This window comes from Lontra canadensis, unplaced genomic scaffold, assembly GCF_010015895.1.
Source record: "Lontra canadensis isolate GAN:19392208 unplaced genomic scaffold, GSC_riverotter_1.0 scaffold4, whole genome shotgun sequence".
NCBI classification, from domain to species: domain Eukaryota; kingdom Metazoa; phylum Chordata; class Mammalia; order Carnivora; family Mustelidae; genus Lontra; species Lontra canadensis.
The window spans coordinates 42362982-42382251 of NW_022630998.1; the positions used below are offsets into that span (position 1 = coordinate 42362982).

The 19270-nt window shown below is 42.1% G+C and overlaps 1 protein-coding gene across 3 annotated transcripts; it reads left to right on the top strand.

The window, feature by feature from the left end:
• Window positions 1-318: 318 nt before the first annotated feature.
• CD180 (CD180 molecule) lies at window positions 319-15365 on the top strand. Of its 3 annotated transcripts, none has more exons than XM_032849361.1 (3): window positions 319-430; window positions 8838-9004; window positions 12976-15365. In XM_032849361.1, the coding sequence occupies exons 1-3, from the start codon at window positions 338-340 to the stop codon at window positions 14702-14704; spliced, it is 1989 nt and encodes a 662-aa protein (XP_032705252.1). In that variant the 5' UTR covers window positions 319-337; the 3' UTR covers window positions 14705-15365. The 3 variants fall into 3 exon arrangements, with proteins under 3 accessions (XP_032705252.1, XP_032705258.1, XP_032705244.1); XM_032849367.1 differs by lacking the exon at window positions 319-430 and adding an exon at window positions 1727-3686; XM_032849353.1 differs by lacking the exon at window positions 319-430 and having other exon boundaries at window positions 7625-9004.
• Window positions 15366-19270: the final 3905 nt, after the last annotated feature.

A 19270-nucleotide genomic window follows, 5' to 3' on the forward strand; every position in this document is an offset into this window, starting at 1 on the left:
ACACCGAGAGTCCGGGTGACATGCGCCAGAGGGGTGTTCAACTGATTCATGCTTGCCAGGAAATGCCCTGGACCATTCTGGGGCTGGGTTCTCAGCTATTTTTGGCAAGGATTGGTAGTATGCAAAAGGAACTTCCTCTTTCTTTTCTTTTTTTTCTTTTTTTTTTTTTTTTAGCACAGACCTAGCAAAAACTGAGCAATCAACAGCATTTCTTGTTCCCATATCACCCTTCTGAGCATCTCCCTGCCTGCCGAAATACTGAGGCCACTATACTTGGATATCATTTCTCCACACAAGGCCCTGGATAAGCCCACCAAGCTGGGGTGGAGTCATTCCAATGATGGCTCCCCGTGCCAGCTGCTTCCTATTGGCAGTGGTGTTTTCTGCGAGCTGTAAAGCCATGACCTCCTTGAATCAGACGTGCACTGAGGTGAGTCTGAACTGTGTGTCTTTATCTAGATTAAACTGCCTGGAAATTGTGAGATTTGACAGTCCTATCTGAGCCTTAGCCTCTCAATATCCACTGTCTTTAAAAGGGTGACACAGGGGGCCTGGGTGGCTCAGTGGATTAAACCGCTGCCTTTGGCTCAGGTCATGGTCTCGGGGTCCTGGGACCGAGCCCCGCATCACGCTCTCTGCTCGGCAGGCAGCCTGCTTCCCACCCCTTTGCCTGCCTCTCTGCCTACTTGTGATCTCTGTCTGTCAAATAAATAAATAAAATCTTTTTAAAAAAAGGGGGGGTGACATGGCGGGTAGTGGTTTTTCTTTAGAGTGAAGGAGACATAGAGCTCTGCAAGGGGATGAACTGGGAGCTTCTCCACTGGAAGAAGTGAGGGTTTTCCTCCTCTGCAAACATTTCCCTCAAAAGGATCCCAACTGGTACATAAGATACCAACAGGGGCTCAGGGCAAAGGGCAGCCCTCCAAACGTGCATCCAGCTTGGAGGTGCTGTTTGTCTAACATCCTAGCATACGGTCACTGCCACAAACCTCTTTCTGGTGTCCAGGAGATTAGTGAAGATGGCCTGTGCCAGGTTTTAGAGCATATAAAGATCACTCTGAATGAGTCTTTCTCCTCGAATCGGACAGCCCTCCATCTGTTTTGTTAACCCACAGGAGTAATACTGGAGAATAGAGCCAGATTGTATCTTCTGTTTTGCCCCATAACAATATTTACCAACTTGTGGGAAGTTCTTGGAGAAGGTGGTGAGAGACATAAAGGAGAAGGGCCTGTCTCTTGCCAACTTCTAAAGTGCTTCAACCTCTCTCCTGCTGAGAAACTTCTCATGATTCTGGAGACCAGAAGTCTAAGATTCAGGTGCTGGCAGGGTTACTTTCTCCTGAGACCTCTCTCATGAGCCTGTAGACAGACACCTTCTCCCTGTGTCTCCACATCGTCTGGCCTTTGATGTATCCATGTCCTGCTGTATTCTTCTCCTAAGGATGCAAGTCATATTGTATTAGGGCCTATCCTAATGATTTCATTTTAACTAAATTACTTCTTTAAAGACTCTCTTTCCAAATAAAGTCACATTCTGAGGTACTTGGGTTAAGACAACAGAATGTGGGGGCAACACAAATCAGCCCACAAAAGAAGGGGTCAAGGAAGAGGTTTTTATCAACCCCAGAAGACTACCTCCTCATCATTCAAGTTGGAAGGCCAATTACACACAGGCACATAGAGGACATGATAAGAGGGTCGGAGTGGGGACACCACCTCCTCAGTGACAACATCCTCAGGTAGGACAGTATCACAATCAAATTCAAGCTCATCATGAAGCAAGCTATCTTAAATATCCCCCTCTTAAGCCTACCAGCTCAACTCTTAAATCCCTGAATGGCTGCAAAGCCCATGCAGCCCTCCAGGGACCCGGAAGGGAGCCCTGGGAGATTCTGGAAAGCCTGTGGAAATACTGTACCACTCTCACTTCCTACTGAGGACACTAGGTTCCAGAGTTGTCAGCTCCTTTTTGCAACTGGCCCCAGCTTTGGCAGAGGAGAGGAGAGAGCAGCCGGGAGAACTCCTAGGCCTTGTGTTACCTATTCCATGGGCCCCCTGACACTCAGGTGTCACAAGTGATGCTGAGGGTCTCAGGATCTCTGGGCCTGGTCCTATGCTGCAGCAAGAGCTTTAGCTTTTGATTAAGTCAGGTGAGGCTGAAACCTTTTGATACAACAACCTCCCTGCATCTCTCCCTCCAAAAGGACCAATTTTCCATGCTTTAGAACCAATGCAATTAACACTGGATCTATACCTTCCTTTATATTCTCTATCACAAATGAGTTCTTGGTAAGAGGATTGGCAGGCTGTTTCCTGAGCTGTCACTCTATGAGACTACTGGCAAGTTGCCGGGATACAAAGATGAATGAGGGTTTGGTCCCATGGTAAGGAACTTCTGGACCACTGGCAAGTGGAATAAAAGTGGGAGTGGTGGGAGAGGAAGCTTTGGGTTGAAGGGTTTGGTTTTTTCCAAGTGCAGGTCACCCAATTTGCCCTGCCCTCCCCCTCACCTTACTTTCCTCTTTTGTTCTCCCCTCCAGTTTAAGCAGAATTAACCACGTCCTGTATATGTGCTCCTGTGGTGGCCATTAGCTCATCAGGCCCTAATCTGAAAACAAGGCTTTCGTTTTGCTTTCAGTTTAATAAACCTCTTATTGAAGTAAAACATACATGCAGAAGGTTCCCCAGTCCTAAGTGTACAGCTCCCTGAGTTTTCACCCAAGAGAGCACATCCATGTGACCAACACATGGATCAAGAAACACACATTCTCTGAAGCCCCTTCATGACTCTTTCCAGTCAGCAGCCCCCAGGGGCATCTAGTACTCTAACTTCTATGACCAAAAAATGATTTTGCCTCTTCATGAATTTTATATACAGGAGACTACATGGTATGTACTCTTTGGTGCCTGGCTTCTTTTGTTCAGCATTAAACATGTGACATTTACCAAAGATGCTGCATAGAGCAATCATTTGGTTTTTTAATCACATACTGTATATTTTGTATTAGTGTATTGTGGTATTCTCTTGTATTAGAGAACCACTATCTATTTATTCATTCAGCTGTTAATGGCCATTTGCCTTGTTTTAGATTTCTTGGCTATTGTAAATCCTGCTGCCTTGGACATTTATATCTATGTCTCTAGAAAACAGATGGGCAAATCTTGATTAGGTGTATACCTGGGTGGGGATGTATTTAGTCATAGGGTATACATGTATTTAATTTCAGTAGATATTGCCAAAAGGTTTTCCAAAGGGTTAGTACCCATATATACTCACTGGCAATGTGTATGAGTTCTGATTGCTCTGTATCCCAGGAGCCTCACTATTGTTTAAGAATGTTTACCATTCTGATGGATGGTGAGTAGTGTATTTACTAGGATTTAATTTTTATTTTCCTGATGATTAAAGTCAGTACATTTTCAACTTCATTGGCCATTGACAAATCCTTAAGTGTGTGTGTATATGTGTTTGTGGGTGAGAGAGAGTGGGGGGGGGAGTGCTTCTTCTAGTCTTTTGCCCATTTTCCCTTGGGTTATTGGTCTTTCTTAAATTGATTTGTTAGGGCACTTTAAGTATTGTGGATATAAGTCCTTCATCAGATTGCAAATATCCTCTCCCACTCCATGGCTTGCCTTTCCACTTTCCTAGTGATATCTTCTGATGAACAGAAGTTCTCAATTTCGATGTAGGTTAATTTATTATTGTTCCTTTATTTTCAGTGCATTTCTGTCCTGTTTAAGAAATTTCTGCCTACCCCAAGGCCATAAAGATATATCCTATGTTTTCTAGAAGTATGCCTTGTATTTATTTCTGTTGCTTCGTTTCATTTTTACATCTATGGCCCACACTGAATTAAAATATTTCAAATATTGTATTTCAATATTTCAAACCTAGATAAGTTCTAAAAATATAATGAATATCCATAAACACTTCATGTGGAATCTTCCATTGTTATATTCTACATGTTCTGTGTGTGTGTGTATGTGTGTGTGTGCATACATCATAAGTAACAAAATTAGAGCCATAACCAGGTATTTGGAGGCTGACAAATGTGCAAAGCATAACTAGAATAAGTGTTCTGTGATCTGAATTCTGATAACACTTTAGATGAACTCTTGAATAATTACTTTGAAGCGTAGACACGCCTCTTCATTTCAAATGAACTCATCTTGGCTACCCTGTCCCCTCAAAACTATGGTAGAAAGCAGTCCTTCCATCCTAGGGAGGGGTGGAGAGTGCTTAGTAGAACTTCTTTTTAGGAGAACTCCAAGTTCACAAGTTCGCACATACAAAGGCTTCTGAAGAGTTGTCAACAATAACATGATGTTGTGATGATCCAGTGAAAGGAACTCCTCTTGTGAGTGCCCAGCCTACATTATCTCATTAACCCTTAGGGCTGGCCTGCAAACAAGGTTGTCCCCCATCTCTATCTGGGGAAAAAGAAGGCTCAGAGAACATAGTTTAGTGGTTGAGAGCTGGAATTTGTCTGCCAGACAAATAGAAAATGAACTGCATATAATTGGGATGCCCTTTGCCTGGAGGTGTCAGGTAGACAACCAAGTTTTAGGACTCTGCCCTCCTGGGAATATTTTGTTTTATTTTTAGAGAGCAACTGTTACCCTGGTATTTGATGCAGGCACACTGCTATCTCTGGGTAGAGGAGTAAAAAATGGAGGGAAGGTCAGTGTTCGGCATCCCAGACTCCTCATGCAGAGGGAAGCTGGCCACTGTGTGTGCCGAATGTAGACAAGACATTCATTGGAAAGGTGGGAGTTGGCACCTGGGAAACTCAAAGGGTTCAAAATCAGAATATTTCAACACTTTCGACAAGAGAAAATACAGTAGGATAGCAGGAAGTTAGAGCTACAGCAGAAGGCAGCAAAATAAGATCTTGATTGAAAAAATGCAAATGAATACCTGGGAGAGAAAGGGATGGCATACACCGATGCAGCCCTTGGAAGTCCTGTTCTGTGGAAAAGGCACAACTCCAACAGGACACTAGAGACGGAGTGGGTGGTGCAGGTCCCAGTGCACATGGGGTCCTGAGTAAATGTCCCATGTCTGGGCAGCGGGGGAGGCCTGGGACAGCAGCTGTTAAGGCCCCACAGCCTTGCACAGCCCTGCCGGCGGCAGGAATTCCCAGCAACAAGCGACCCATCTGCTATGGAACCAGCCAAAGCAGGAGTGAGGAGGTCATTTGCCACAGTGACCTCGCACTGAGGGCTAGAGAAGGAGAGCTGCTTTCATAAGAAGTGCTCACAGGGAACTCAGAGGAACAAGAGGGGCTGCTCGAACAATGAGGTGTCTGCCTGGAGAAGCACTGAGCATGTGTCCCTGACGGCCAGCCCCACCCAGGGGCAGAAGGGCCGTGGCCCCACCGTATTCCCTTTCTGCCTCCTGCTCCTTACCTCTCTCTTGCATTGTCCTTCTACAGTCCCGGAATCCTGCACTCTGCTAATCACACTCTCACAAAGTTTCGATATGGATCCTGACAGCGAAAAAGACGCAACCTCATTCACATAGTATTTCTACCAAAAATGTATAACCCGAATCAAATCAGGAGGAAAGATACGACCCCAAGCGAGGGACATTCTGTAAGATATGAGACTGTGTTCAGTTATAAATAAAATAAGGTGAAATAAAAATAAAATAAAATAAAAATATATATCTCAATGCTATGAGAGACAACAAAAATCTAAGGAATTTTCTCAGACCAAAGGAGCCTAAAGAGCCATGAAAACTAAATGCAATGTGTGAACTTGGATTAGAAAAACAAAATTACTATGAAGAACAATATTAGGACAATTGCCAAAATGTGAATACAAACTCTATGTTGGACAATAATATTGTATCGACGTTCAATAGTCTGAATTTGGTAATGGTACCGTGGTTACAGAAGAGACGTCCTTGTTTTTTGTTTTGTTTTGTTTTGTTTTGTTTTTTTCCTAAAGATTTTATTTATTTATTTGACAGAGATCACAAGTAGACAGAGAGGCAGTCACAGAGAGAGAGGGCTCGATCCCAGGGCTCTGGGATCATGACCTGAGCTGAAGGCAGAGACTTTAACCCACTGAGCCACCCAGGCACCCCAGAGACGTCCTTGTTCTCAGGAAATTTAGGGGTAAAGGGACATGACATCTGCAATTTACTATCAACAAAAAAGAGAATGAGAAGAGTAAGTGTGTGTGTGTGTGTGTGTGTGTGTGTGTATACTCCTGCCTTAAAAAATACAACAGACCAGAGCACCAGGCTTGCTCAGTCGGTAAAGCCCACGACTCGTGACCTTGGGGTTGTGAGTTTGAGTTTGAGTCCCACTGTGGCTATAGAGACTACTTAAAAATAAAATCTTTATAAAAAATATATGATAGACTGCAAACGATTTAACACTGCTTGAGTGACTGCAGAGCACAGGGCGCTCCGAGCCACCATCCATATAGTAACTGTGATCACACAGGAGTGTGAATATAAAAACCAAAGGGGGAGGGGATGAGTGTGTGTATGTAGCTTAGGACATTTTCCAAAATGTACTTGTTTTTTAAGTTCTCTTACAAGCTGCGATTCTTGTTATTTGCCTCTTTCTCCCAGGAATCAAGGGCAGAGAGTTCATGGTGGCTCATACCTAACTAGGGATGAATGTCTGACACAGACAGGCTCATGCCAGGTTTCTCAATACTCTGTGGTGTGTCATCCACTGGTTCTAAGTTTTTCATTGGGCTGAAACTGAGCTTTTTCATTTATCTGCCTTTGAATTTGCTAGAAGCTCCCTCAGGCCACTGGCTCAGTAGAGCTCCCGCTGGATCCTCAACTTTTTGAATGATATTATTGCAGTTAAGTGCTCAGCAAAGCACAGAAGTGGACTGATTTAGGTGTCATGGGCCCTTATATATTCAGGAGAAGGAGGGACACACCAGCATGGCACCTTTTGCTGAAGGAACAGACGAATCGAGGAATGGAGTCCCTTTCTTTAAGTGTTATGTGACATCAGTTATGCCAGTGGAGACCAGAAAAGCTATTCCAAACCTTAGCAGCTACTGGGTCTAGCAACCTGTATTCTTCCCACCACTCCAATAAATCTAAGTTTTAAATGCAAAATGTGCATTTCAAGGACATTAGGTGGATCTATGGCAGTCCCTAGAGGACTTTGGGTCTCTAAAATGGGTCTGAAGAATGAATTGCAAGGAAATAGAAATACCAGCATTTTCATCAGTGTCATTTATAACATTATCACTACATAGAAGAAAACTGGTGATTTCCTGTAGATGAGCATGGTCACTCTACATACAAAAATGAGCACCACTACACAGAAGCTAGAATTGAGCAGAAAGCAATGAAAATAGTGACATCTCTACAACATCAGGCTTCACAGTGAAGGAGAATGTGCTCAGTTTTCTGTTTCCAGTAAAGGGGGGCTGTTTGCAAGTCGGTTTGAGGACAGCTGAGGAGCTACAGTCTGCTGGGGCAGGTGCTGTCCAGACTGGGGCAGTCTCAGTGGGGTCTCTGGTAGGACCACTGTGTGGTGAGGGCAAAAGCAGGTGTGAAAGAGTGGATGAAACTGCATGCAGTCTGACATCAGATGAGAGGTGACCCCCCCCCCGCCCTGGTACACTTTTTTGCAAATCATTTCTTTCCTTCCTGGGAGCCTCCTCATGCAAAATATACCCCATCATAGCTTTGTCCTACCCCACATCCCTTCATTCTAAGGCATCATCCTGATAAATTATGACCAACCCCTTCCCACTTTTCACTTAGTTGTTACAAGATTTGTGAGGCAGGGCATCTAACAAGCAGCGATTAACAGAATTCAAAATACTTGGCTCCCATGGAACTAGGATGAGGCAATCCTCTGAACTTACATGCATGGCTATTCCCCAATGCTGGGGTCTGGTATCAGTAGCTTGTGGTTCCAAAGATCCAGAACTGAGTCATGCTTCAAAGTTGCATAGTCTCATGACCTACAGGCTATGACACCCTGCTAGTTTGTTTAAATTGTGTCTTAAGAAAAAAAAAATTCGATGTAGTGTTCAATGATTCATTAGTTTCATATAACACCCAGTGCTCATCACATCACGTGTCCTCCTTAAATATTAAGAAAATTTCTAAGCAGATACAGAAGTCGTTAGTTACAAAGAACGTCCGTGAATATATATCTACATTCAACAATCATCAATATTTTGCCTATTGATTTCACCTAACCATTCCTCCCTTCCTTTTTCCCCTGAGTATTCTAAAGGAAATTCCCAACATCCAGTCATTTTATCCAGAAATACTTCAAAAGGCTTCTCTAAAGAATACAAACATTGCACTTATAATCAACAAAATTCACAATTCCTTAAGATCTTCTAATATCCTATCCTCAAGGTTTTCTTGATAGTCCATAAAATGTCTTTTCCTAATGCTTTATTTGAATCAGAAAAGGTAGCATAAAATATGCAACATACTACATACCATATACCATGTACTACGTACCATGTATGAGCATTCTGTACCTGGCTTTTTACACCTGACAGCATACCTGGATATCACTCCATGTCAGCATGTGGGGGTTTGCCTCATCCTGTCTTCATCTGCAGAAGGTTCCATCTTGTGAATGTGCTGTATTTCATTCAACAAGTCCTGTATTGATGAATAAGCTGGTTATTGCCCATCTTTTGGTATCACAAAAATTACAAAAATGACTACAGCAAATAATCTTTTGCATGAGCCACTTTGTGTCTTTGCAGGTATCTATTTGGTAAAGATCACTAGAAATGAGATTGCTGCTCAAAGGATAAGTGTAATTTTGCTAGTCGATCAAATTACCAACTCTGTTAGGAATTTACATTGTTTCTCTCATCAGAAAGAAGCCAACAACACATATAACTGTGAAAATTTAGGTCTCACGGGAGTTCCTGACACTCTACCAAATACAACAGAATTTTTGGAATTTGGCTTTAATTTCTTACCTACACTTGAAAATACAACTTTCAGCAGACTTGTAGATCTGATCTTCTTGGACTTAACCAGGTATGTATCTGAGTTCCTCGTCTGTAGTTGATGTTTTACTTATGTAATAACACAACTTGCATTCAAATTGTTTCCAGGATCTTCTTTTGGGAGCCCAGGGACACTCTATCTATCCTTCATGTTTACTCTTTCCCATGAAATGTTTTTATGCAGGTGAAATGTAATATTTTTAAAAACCCAGTCAGTAGAGAGAAAAGTGGATTATTTTCAAACTAGATTGCATCAGCAATGTTAAGAAGTTCTAAGGAATACTGATAACAAGAAAAACTGAAAACAAATCTTGTATTAAATCAGATACCATAGTTTATATTGGGTGATGACATTTTAAGAAAAATTTACAGGAGAAACACATAAGCTACTAACTTTTCCCCCCTCTAGATTGAGAAAAGAGTTCCATTATTTAATTTTAGAAGCAGAATCAGGATTCCAAATGCTGAATCAGTGCTTGTGAGCCAGTGAGCAGAAGTTTCACAAGAAAAAAAGGGAAGAAACCAGAAGGGAAATGCAGCATGCACGGGTACGCGTGTCCATGCCTGTGTGTGTTTGTGTATGCATGTGTCTGTGTGTGTGTGTAAGATGGGAAAGGGCTTTCCATGTGGATGGGGTCTACTCCGCTTGCAGCAGCTCTGTTTCTTTGGTGTCTCAACCTGAGCCTCTCCAGAGTGGCAGAGCCTTCACATCCCCAAGACTATTTCAACTTTATAACCGCCCCTGGGAGTAGGCATGCTGAATATTACTTAACTCATGTTCAATGAGGAAATGGAGGCTTAGGGAGACTCTGTGAGTTTGCTTAGGGTCACAGAGTAAGGGAACTAGGACTCTGCTCTCCTGACGCCCAGTCCAGATTCCCCCAGAAAACCCCAAGCCACCTCCACGGCCAAGATTCCACCAGCTGCCTTGCAATATGCCAATGAGACAAAGCCTTGCCTTTTCAGACAGGGACAGAGATCATTCTACTTCCTACCCTTTGTGCCCTTGAGATATTTACTTTCCCTCTACCTTACCATTTCTCACTTTTAGATGAAATGAGTTTGACCACATTTCTAAGGAATGCATGGGGCCAGGATAGCTTGTCCAGCTAGAACACTCTAGGTTTCCTCTTCTGTTATTTTCAAATGGTGATACAGATAGGACCTCATACTTTCTAAACTCGCTCTCCTTAGCTCTCCCAGCCCCTGCCTCTTACGGGGCCACCAGTCAGACACTATTTTTTATTACTTTAAATAGCCACTGTTTTTTTGTTTTGTTTTATTTTAGCTCTATCAATATGTTTTTTTGTTTTTTTCTTTGCTCACTCTTCCATCTCACTTTTCGGACTTTCTCTTGGAACAATTTCCCTTTTTTCCTGAGGTACATAACAATTTCTTTAGTGAAAGTCTGTTAGTAGTCAACTCACTTGGTTTTTGTTTTTCCAAAAATGTCTTTATTTCACTCTGATTCTTGAGAGACAGTATCTCCTGACAAGATTCCAAGTTGGTAGTTATTTTTCTCAGCCCGTTGGTGCTGCCGTTCCATTCTCCCCTGGTTGCTGCTAGATAGTTACCTGTCTGTGTAATCACCGTACACATGCAGGCAATCTGTCCTCTCTCAGTGTTTCCAGTAGTTTCTCTTCGTCTTCGGCACTCTGTAATATCAGTGTTACACTGCGTAAATCATTGGGCTTCTTGAATCTGCAAAGGGTGTCTTTCATCAATTCTAAAATATTCTGGCTGTTATTTGTTTGAAACTTGGCCTGCTCCCATTCACTCTTTCATCTTCTCTGGATCTCTGATTTGATTCATACTGCATCTTCTCATTCACCCTTCATATATGTCAATATGCCCTTCTTGTTTTCCACCTCTTTGGTGTTTTGGACTATATTCTAGGTAATTTTCTCACATCTACTTTTAGTCCATTAGTATCCTCCTCAGCTTTGTCTAATCTCTTGGGTAAACTGTCCTTGGTTTTTCAATTTCATTAACTTCCTACTTCAGTAAATTTCAATGACTTCATTTTATAAATATATCAGTTTTAATAAGTTTTTCCTTCATCATATTATTGGCTTACACTGTTTCCTTTAAACATATCAAACACATGTTTGATAGAAATATATGTATTATATATTCTGATAATATATATCAGGCATATCACATATTCTTTATAAATCATATATATATATTATCAGATGTACCTCTTAATTCTAGTAAAATTCTGTTTGTTTTAACCTGATTCTGTAGAACATTTTTTAAAAGGATTTATTTATTTGCTTAAGAGAGAGAGCATGAGCAGGAGGAACGGAAGGAGAGGGAGAGAAAACCTCAAGCAGAGTCATGCTGAGCACAGAACCTAACACAGGGACTCTATGCCATGATCCTGAGGTCACAATCTGAGCTGAAACCAAGTGTCTAATGTTTAACCGACTGCACCACGCAGGCCCCTCTGTAGAACATTTTTTTTTTAACTGACTTTGACTAACTAATTCCCTTATGTCTTCAGTGAAATGTTACTTTGAGCTCATTTGTCATTTGAAACTTGATGCAAATCATTGTTTAAAATACTTTCCTGGAATTACACAATGGCATTATGGCTATAGAAAATAAGCCTATATTTTTTGGAGATGCATAATAAAATATGTACAGGATATCTAGGCTCTGATTTAAAATAATTCAGGAGGGAGAGGTGGAAACAGAAGAAGCAAAGACATGTATGTGGCCAAATCTCAAGAACCGTTGCCGCTGTGTGATAGATGTATGAAAGTTTATTGTACTATGATCTTGACTTTTATGTAAATTTGAAGGTTTTCCATATTAAAAATTAATTAAGTAGGTATATTACTCCCAAAGAAATTTCTGTTTACTTCTGTCAATTACCTGAAGTCACTATCATCCTGGAGTCGCTTGAAACTCAATTTTCTACACGAGCTTCTTTTGGGTGGTTCACAGAGCATCAACTCAGGCCACAATCCTCAGGAGTGGAAGCTTATAGTTTGAGAATCTCAGAAGAGACTTCTCTCATTATTGTTGTTCCATCCAGAGTTATGGCCAAGAAAAACACATATCCTCGAGATCACCCTCTATGAACTTTTTTTTTCAAGGTCATCCACTGAAAGAATCCTTTTTGAGGGTCTTGGTGGTTTATAGGTTTTTGATAGAACCTCCTACCCTGCTTGGACCCCAGTCTTTGTCTCCTGCCAGGGTGCATGTGGCTTATCACAACTCGGGCTCTAGGCCACCAAGAACTGGCAGACATTGTCAGATATAACAAAGCTAGCTCCAGGGCTCACTTGCTTCTAGGGATTCCAACTTTTTCTAAGGAAATTAGAATTCTAAGGAATTTCCTTCTTGATCTCCAGGGGAGTTGTGTGTATGTATGTGTGTGTGTGTGTGTATGTGTGTGTATGCACGTACATGCCTACACCTATGTGTGCATGCATAATCCAGTATTTTCAGGTGCAACACCAGGATGAAAACTTTACTGTTCCATATTTCTATGGAGCATTTTCATATGTATCATGTGACTAACAACTGTTCCTCAAAGTACTCACCATTTCTATACTTTATAGATACAACAAAAGAGGTTGAGATAAGTTGTGATTTGCCTAGAATGAGATACATATACTACATAATCATGTTTTATATTATATATTATATATAACATACTGTATATTACTTAAAATAGTAAATAGTTGGCTTTTGCTTACAATCAAACCATTAACTGTTCCCTAGAGTCCAAACACAAACCTCGAAGAGTTCAATCCAAAGGGGCAAGATATCTGGAAAAAAAATTCTAAATCAGAGTTTTCAGAATTGAGGTTGCCATTAATTCCACAGGTGATCTGTTGATACTTAAGAAAGTTTTTTTTTGTTTTATTTTAAGTAACAACATATAGTGTTTTTACTAAACACAAAAGATGGTCCTGTTAATATAGGTCACTGTGACAGAGTTTTTCTTTTTTCCAATTAATTATTGTTAAATACTATTACCTTTTCAAGGTGCCAGATTAACTGGGTACATGAAGATACTTTTCAAAACCATCATCAATTGAACACAATTGTGCTGACTGGAAATCCTCTGATATTCATGGCAGAAACCTCTCTTAACGGGCCCACATCACTGCAGCATCTTTTCCTAATCCAAACAGGAATATCCAATCTCGAGTTTATCCCAAGTCAGAATCTGGAAAACTTAGAAAGCTTGTATCTTGGAAGCAACCATATTTCCTCCATTAAGTTCCCAGAAAACTTCCCAACACAGAATCTGAAAGTTCTGGATTTTCAGAATAATGCTATACACTACCTCTCTAGTGAAGACTTGCGTGCTCTGGAGAAGACCACCAACCTAAGCCTTAATTTCAATGGCAATGACATTAAAGGCATTGAGGCTGGAGCTTTCCGTTCAAAAATCTTCCAAAGTCTGAATTTTGGAGGGACTCTTAACTTGTCTGTGGTATTAAAAGGTCTACAGAACTCTACTACTCAGTCTCTCTGGCTGGGGTCATATGAGGACACAGATGACGAAGACCTTACTTCAGCCATGTTTGACGGACTTTGTGAAATGTCTGTTGAAAGCATCAATCTGCAGAAGCAATATATCTCTGATATCTCATCTGCTACATTTCGGTGCTTCACTCAACTCCAGGAATTGGATCTGACAGCAAATCATTTAAATGAGCTCCCCTCTGGGATCGAGGGGATGAAGGCTCTCAAGAAATTAGTTCTCAATGTAAACACATTTGACCAATTGTGTCAAATCAGTGCTGCCAGTTTTCCATCCCTTCTAGACCTCTCTATCAAAGGCAACAAGAGGAAACTTGACCTTGGTGCCGGCTGTTTGGAAAAACTAGAAAATCTTCAGAAACTTGATTTAAGCCACAGTGATATAGAGGCTTCTGACTGCTGCAATCTTCAACTCAAAAACCTTTCCCACTTACAGTACCTAAACCTGAGCTACAATGAGCCTCTCGGACTCCAGAGTCAGGCGTTCAAAGAATGTCCTCGGCTAGAAGGTCTAGATTTGGCATTTACCCGCTGGTATGTTAAGGGTCCACAAAGTCCTTTCCAAAACCTCCATATCCTACAGGTACTGAATCTTTCTCACTGTCTCCTGGATACCAGCAATCAGCATCTTCTAACAGGTCTGGTGGACCTCCGCCATCTAAATTTACAGGGGAATCACTTTCAAGATGGGAGTATCTCAAAGACCAACTTACTTCAGACCTTGAGGAGCTTGGAGATTCTTATTTTATCCTCCTGTGACCTCCTCTCCATAGACAAGCAAGCATTCCAGAGCCTTGGGAAATTGAGTCACGTTGACTTAAGCTACAACAACCTGATGGGCAATAGTATCGATGCTCTTAGTCATCTTCAGGGAATCTACCTCAATATGGCTGCCAATAACATCCATGTCATCCCATCTCACCTCCTCCCCACCTTGTCCCAGCAGAGCACCATTAATTTAAGTCACAATCCCCTGGACTGCACTTGTTCGAATATTCATTTTATAACATGGTACAAAGAAAACCTACAGAAATTTGAGGGCTTGGAGGACACCAAGTGTGCAAACCCCCCATCTTTAAAGGGAGTTAAGCTGTCTGATGTCAAACTGTCTTGTGGGATTACAGCCATGGGCATTTTCTTACTTGTAGTATTTTTATGCTTGATTGCCACTCTGCTCGTTTTTTCGGTTAAATTCCTTCTGAGGTGGAAATACCAGCACATTTAATGCTGAACGCTTCTAGAGATGTCAAGTCAATATGTTTATGAAAATGCCCTAAGTAAGGGAGGAGTTGTCTTTTCCTTTTCAGCCTGGCAGACTTCTCGGACTGGTTCCTGTAGCTGGGCAGGGATTCACTGTGCTTCTCTGAGTCCTAGAGCTAATGAACCTTCCTGGAACTTAAACTGACTAGGGCTAGGGGGCCCAACAACAGCTGTGAGAGACCCAGAGCCATTTCTTCACATGGAAGGTGGTTGGAGGACCTGTGGCAGGGAAAGGCCAGGAGAGGAATGCACAGGAAGCCATCGCCCTTCTGGTTGTGGACACCCCTCGAAGCAGCTCCTACCATGACTCTAAGAGGAAATCAACTCCTCCAACTAGGCAGTGCGGACAGCCCAGCCCAAACTCTGTCTCCCAAAGCTTGGACATCGTGCTTGGCTCTGAATCCTCAGTAAGGCATATTTACTTGAAAAATGTGTTGAGGATAAAGTCTCAAAGCTTATTTTAAATGGAAAAGGGGATACACAGCGAATTTAAAAGAAGAGGCCGAGAAATGAATCTGACCTAAAATTGACTTCACTGATCTCTTTAATCCTTGGGTCTCTAAGCCCTCTACAAAGCAGCTAAGGTGCAAATAGCTACCAAAAAAAAAAAAAAAAAAAAAAAAAAATCACCCCCACTAGCCCCCAACATCTAGGAGTTTTGCTCCATTGGCCACCCTCTCTTTAGAACCCCAGAAGCTCCTTCTACCTATCTGGGGCACTTGCTCTTATGTTATAAATCCTACCTTACACATGGGCTGTGGTCCAAATGCTCTTCTCATTAGAAGCTTCTTTCCCACAGGAGCTACGAAATAAATAGTGCTTCGGTTCCCAGGCCAGCTCTCAAAACTCTATTTACCTGGGACAGCAATCAACACAGCACATTTGCATTGAAAATCGGTGGAAAAAAGCATAGTTGTAGGCTAGACTTCCAGAACAATAAGCTGGCTTACTGAGCTCCCAGTGAGGGTGGGGGTGTCAGCAATGGTTATACCAGTGGAAAAGAGAGGACAAGATTATTGAATGTCAAGAGGGAGAGAGGACAGGGAAGAAGAAAGTGTTTTGACTTGAGCCTTACAAGGTACAAAGTGTCATTCTCATGTACGGCTTGATCTTCCGTAGTCTTCCTGGTAGACAAGAGCTGGAACCTGTTGCCCTTAGATGTTACATTTATATGGTCTTAAGTTCTGTAACTAATTTTAGGCTAGAGATGGTAACATAGAGTTGTGAAAATCTGATTGGTTATCAAAATAACATTGATTAACGTTCGTATCCAATGGGAATTGATTAGCCCTTCAGATGAGGGCATAAGAGTGTGTCACAGTAACAGAGTAGAAACTTGGGGAGCAAGCTCTTTTTACCTCTGTATCCCTGAGAACCACAGAAAAGACAGGAGACGCTGACGAAATGCCATAGACCTCTACTGCAAATGCTCTGTTAGCCTTAGGGTTTTTTTTGTTGTTGTTGTTGTTGTTTTTTGTGCAGTCCTGCATGGGAGGCTCAGGTTTCTCAGAAGTTCTCCTGGGTACAAAATTTAAGGGGGAAACCAAAAAATTCAGTAAGCAAGACAAAAACATTTTAATGCAGTATTTTAAAAACTTTAATGAAAGAAATACATGGTAAATAAAATATCAACATTTTAAACAACAGGATCCATAATAATAGTCCCATGCTGAACCATATTAGAGCCTGAGGCAAAAGGAAAAATCTGAGCCTGACTTTGCTTAAAATTTTGATATTTTGCTCATGGTTGATATTTTGCATCAGTTTTTTAACTTAATGTTGCATAAAATATTATCTTCATTACTGAGTTCTTGGTGCCCCCTTAAATTTAGCACCCAGGGTAGGTGTCTCACTGGCATTACCCTGTTGCCACCCTGAGGAATGTTAAGAAGTAGGGATTATCAACTAACTCCCAGGCCACAGTTCACCCAGGGTCTATGAGTGGGCATGCTATCTCAGTTTTACTCAGAAGTGTCTGTCCATTTCCCCTCACTTTCTGGAAGTAGCCCAAAGTGTCCAAGAACTTACACCTTGTTCCCCATTCTCAGGTAACTTCCAACTCTTGGGCTCACAGGCATCCTTCCTTCAAAGCCAAGAGAGGTGGCAGAGATGAATGGGTACCTTATCCCCCTGAGCTCTAGGGAACCTTGACCTGACCAGCAAGGGCAGGCTGAGTACCACTCTGCTGATGAAATGAAATATCACACAATTAGCTGGTTTAGCGGTCTCAAATATCAGTGTTTGGGAAAACAGACGCCTGAAAAGGAAGCTTTCCTGAACTTTCCTGAGGGAGCATTGGAGATGTTGTCATTTAAATGTGTGTGTGGAAAGAGAAAGTAAGGGCTGGAAATATGAGGAGATTGGGCCTCACCTGTCAGCTACCTTTCTTCCCTGGCTAAGATGGTGGGGCACCATACTTAGAAGAACAGTTTGAGCCACCATGGGTTGGTATTGATTGGCCTTGAGTCTGGCAGTGACCAAGGTCTTTTTTTCACTGAGTCGTGGGCTCAGGAGGGACCTGACACGTAAGTGGGTGTGGCTGTCTTGGCCAGAATCTGTTGGTATGCAGAGTGGGGGCTATTCTGGGCAGCTTCCTAACAGCTGCTACAGGAAAGTCTCCTCATTCTAGGGACCTAGAAGCACGGTTAGTTTAAGAGTTCAGGCAACCAACCTTCTCAAGTCAATAGAGAGCACCCCTGCGACTCCAGCAGCCTATGTGGCCCATTGTCATGCTGGAGCCATTCACCTTTGACAAGTCAAGCGGGAAGGGAGCAGGACACACAGTCAACTTGTTTCATTGATTGTGTTCATTTGCTTGTAGCAAATTAGCTGATCAGCTCTGGAAACTCTGGGAGATTTCCCTGGTAGTCACTGTGAAGATGCAAACACCATGCTCCCTGTTTCCTCCCTCCCTCCCTTCTCTCTTTCTCTTTCCTTTTTCTTTCTTTGTGGTTTCTTACCTTCTTTCCTGCTCTCCTTCCCTCACTTCGCTTCCTTCCTTCTTTGCTGGTTTCATGCTTTCCTTCCTCCCTTCATCCAAAACATAGAGTGTGGAAGTCCAGGCTCTCTGGATCCAGTCTAAGACAGAACCAAGCCACTGAGTTCCCTGTGTATTCTAGCAAATTCAGGCTCTTCAGGATTTAAGCTGCAGAGAGGAAATGCTAACTGCTGACTTACCACTCCATAGCCACACTGTCCTCCACAGTAGTTCATGTGGAAGAACAAAAACACAGTATTCTGTTTGGGATATCCGTGATGCACATGGCATCACATGAAAGACAGTGGGGTCCTAAGGCCCAGCAAAATGTAATTGCCCATCTTGCTTTCATCTAAATCAGGCACGCGCCCCTTCCGTGTCATGCAACTTGCTATTCCATAACTGCACGCTGATCTAAGGCTTTGTGACAGCTCCTCTGTTTTAAGCAACAGTAAATTCACCCTGCAAAGTCAGAAAGGGAGATTTTTGATAGCTGCTGTCAATTTTATTGCTTTATCCTGGTTACTAGGATAGAATCTGAAGACATGGTGTGTTTATTGGTTTTATGTATCGCATGTTGTTACTGCTCTGACAAGCTACTCCTATAAAAATGTGTTATTATTGCATGTTGTAGCTCAGTGAGCTGACCCTGCATTTCAAAGTGTACTGAAGCAAATAGCATTGAAGTCCATAAAAGCTGACTGGCCTCCATCACAGAGGACTCTTTGTGTGAGTTGCAACTCCCACCGTCTGGTGGCAAATTATACCTTTCCCGTGAGCCAGGGGCCATCGTTGCTAACCAAACACAGCACAGACCAAAACACAGGCAGTATCTGTAGAATTCCCAGGCAGGAAACTCTCATATCCTTCCTGCTCATCCAATTCTCCACTAAGTATCATTTGCAATTTTGAAGTTTACAAAGTATGAGATAAATGGCTTTTAAATATTTTTTGTATAAGATGCAAACGGGGCAGCTGCCATGGTTTTCTCGCTTGAATGCTGAAGAAAAAGTTAACTTGAGACATAGCAAGAAAGAATGTCATGAGTTCTAAGCAAGTCACAACTGGGGATCCTGGGTGTTTAACCAGAATCAATTGCCTAGAAAGTTATAGAATGTTTCATAGGGGGAAGGTGAGGTTAGCTTGAAGGCTTCAAAGAATGGGCCAGCCAGGTGTGGCTCCCAGATACTGGTTTATGGCCAGAATCATCTGGGGGATTACTTACCAAACAGATTCCTCTGCCTAACCCCTAGATGTTGGAATTGTGTTAGACTGGGTTTGGTTCTAGACTCTAGGCCAAATGATTTCATGCATGCAAAATATCCTTCCCTAATCTTACATTCATCAATAAAGAGCTGAGTCACATGTTAGGCTCCATGAATCAAATGAATTGAAGAACTGCTCAATGTTCCCCAAAAGGAAATTTTGTAACATAATGGGAATAAGGGACTAAGGAGCCTTCAAATCCAAGGGTGAGACATCCCAGGGCATGCAACCTATTATTCTCTTGCTACAATTGCCAGGCCACAAGACTCTGTTGCTAAACTCTGATGC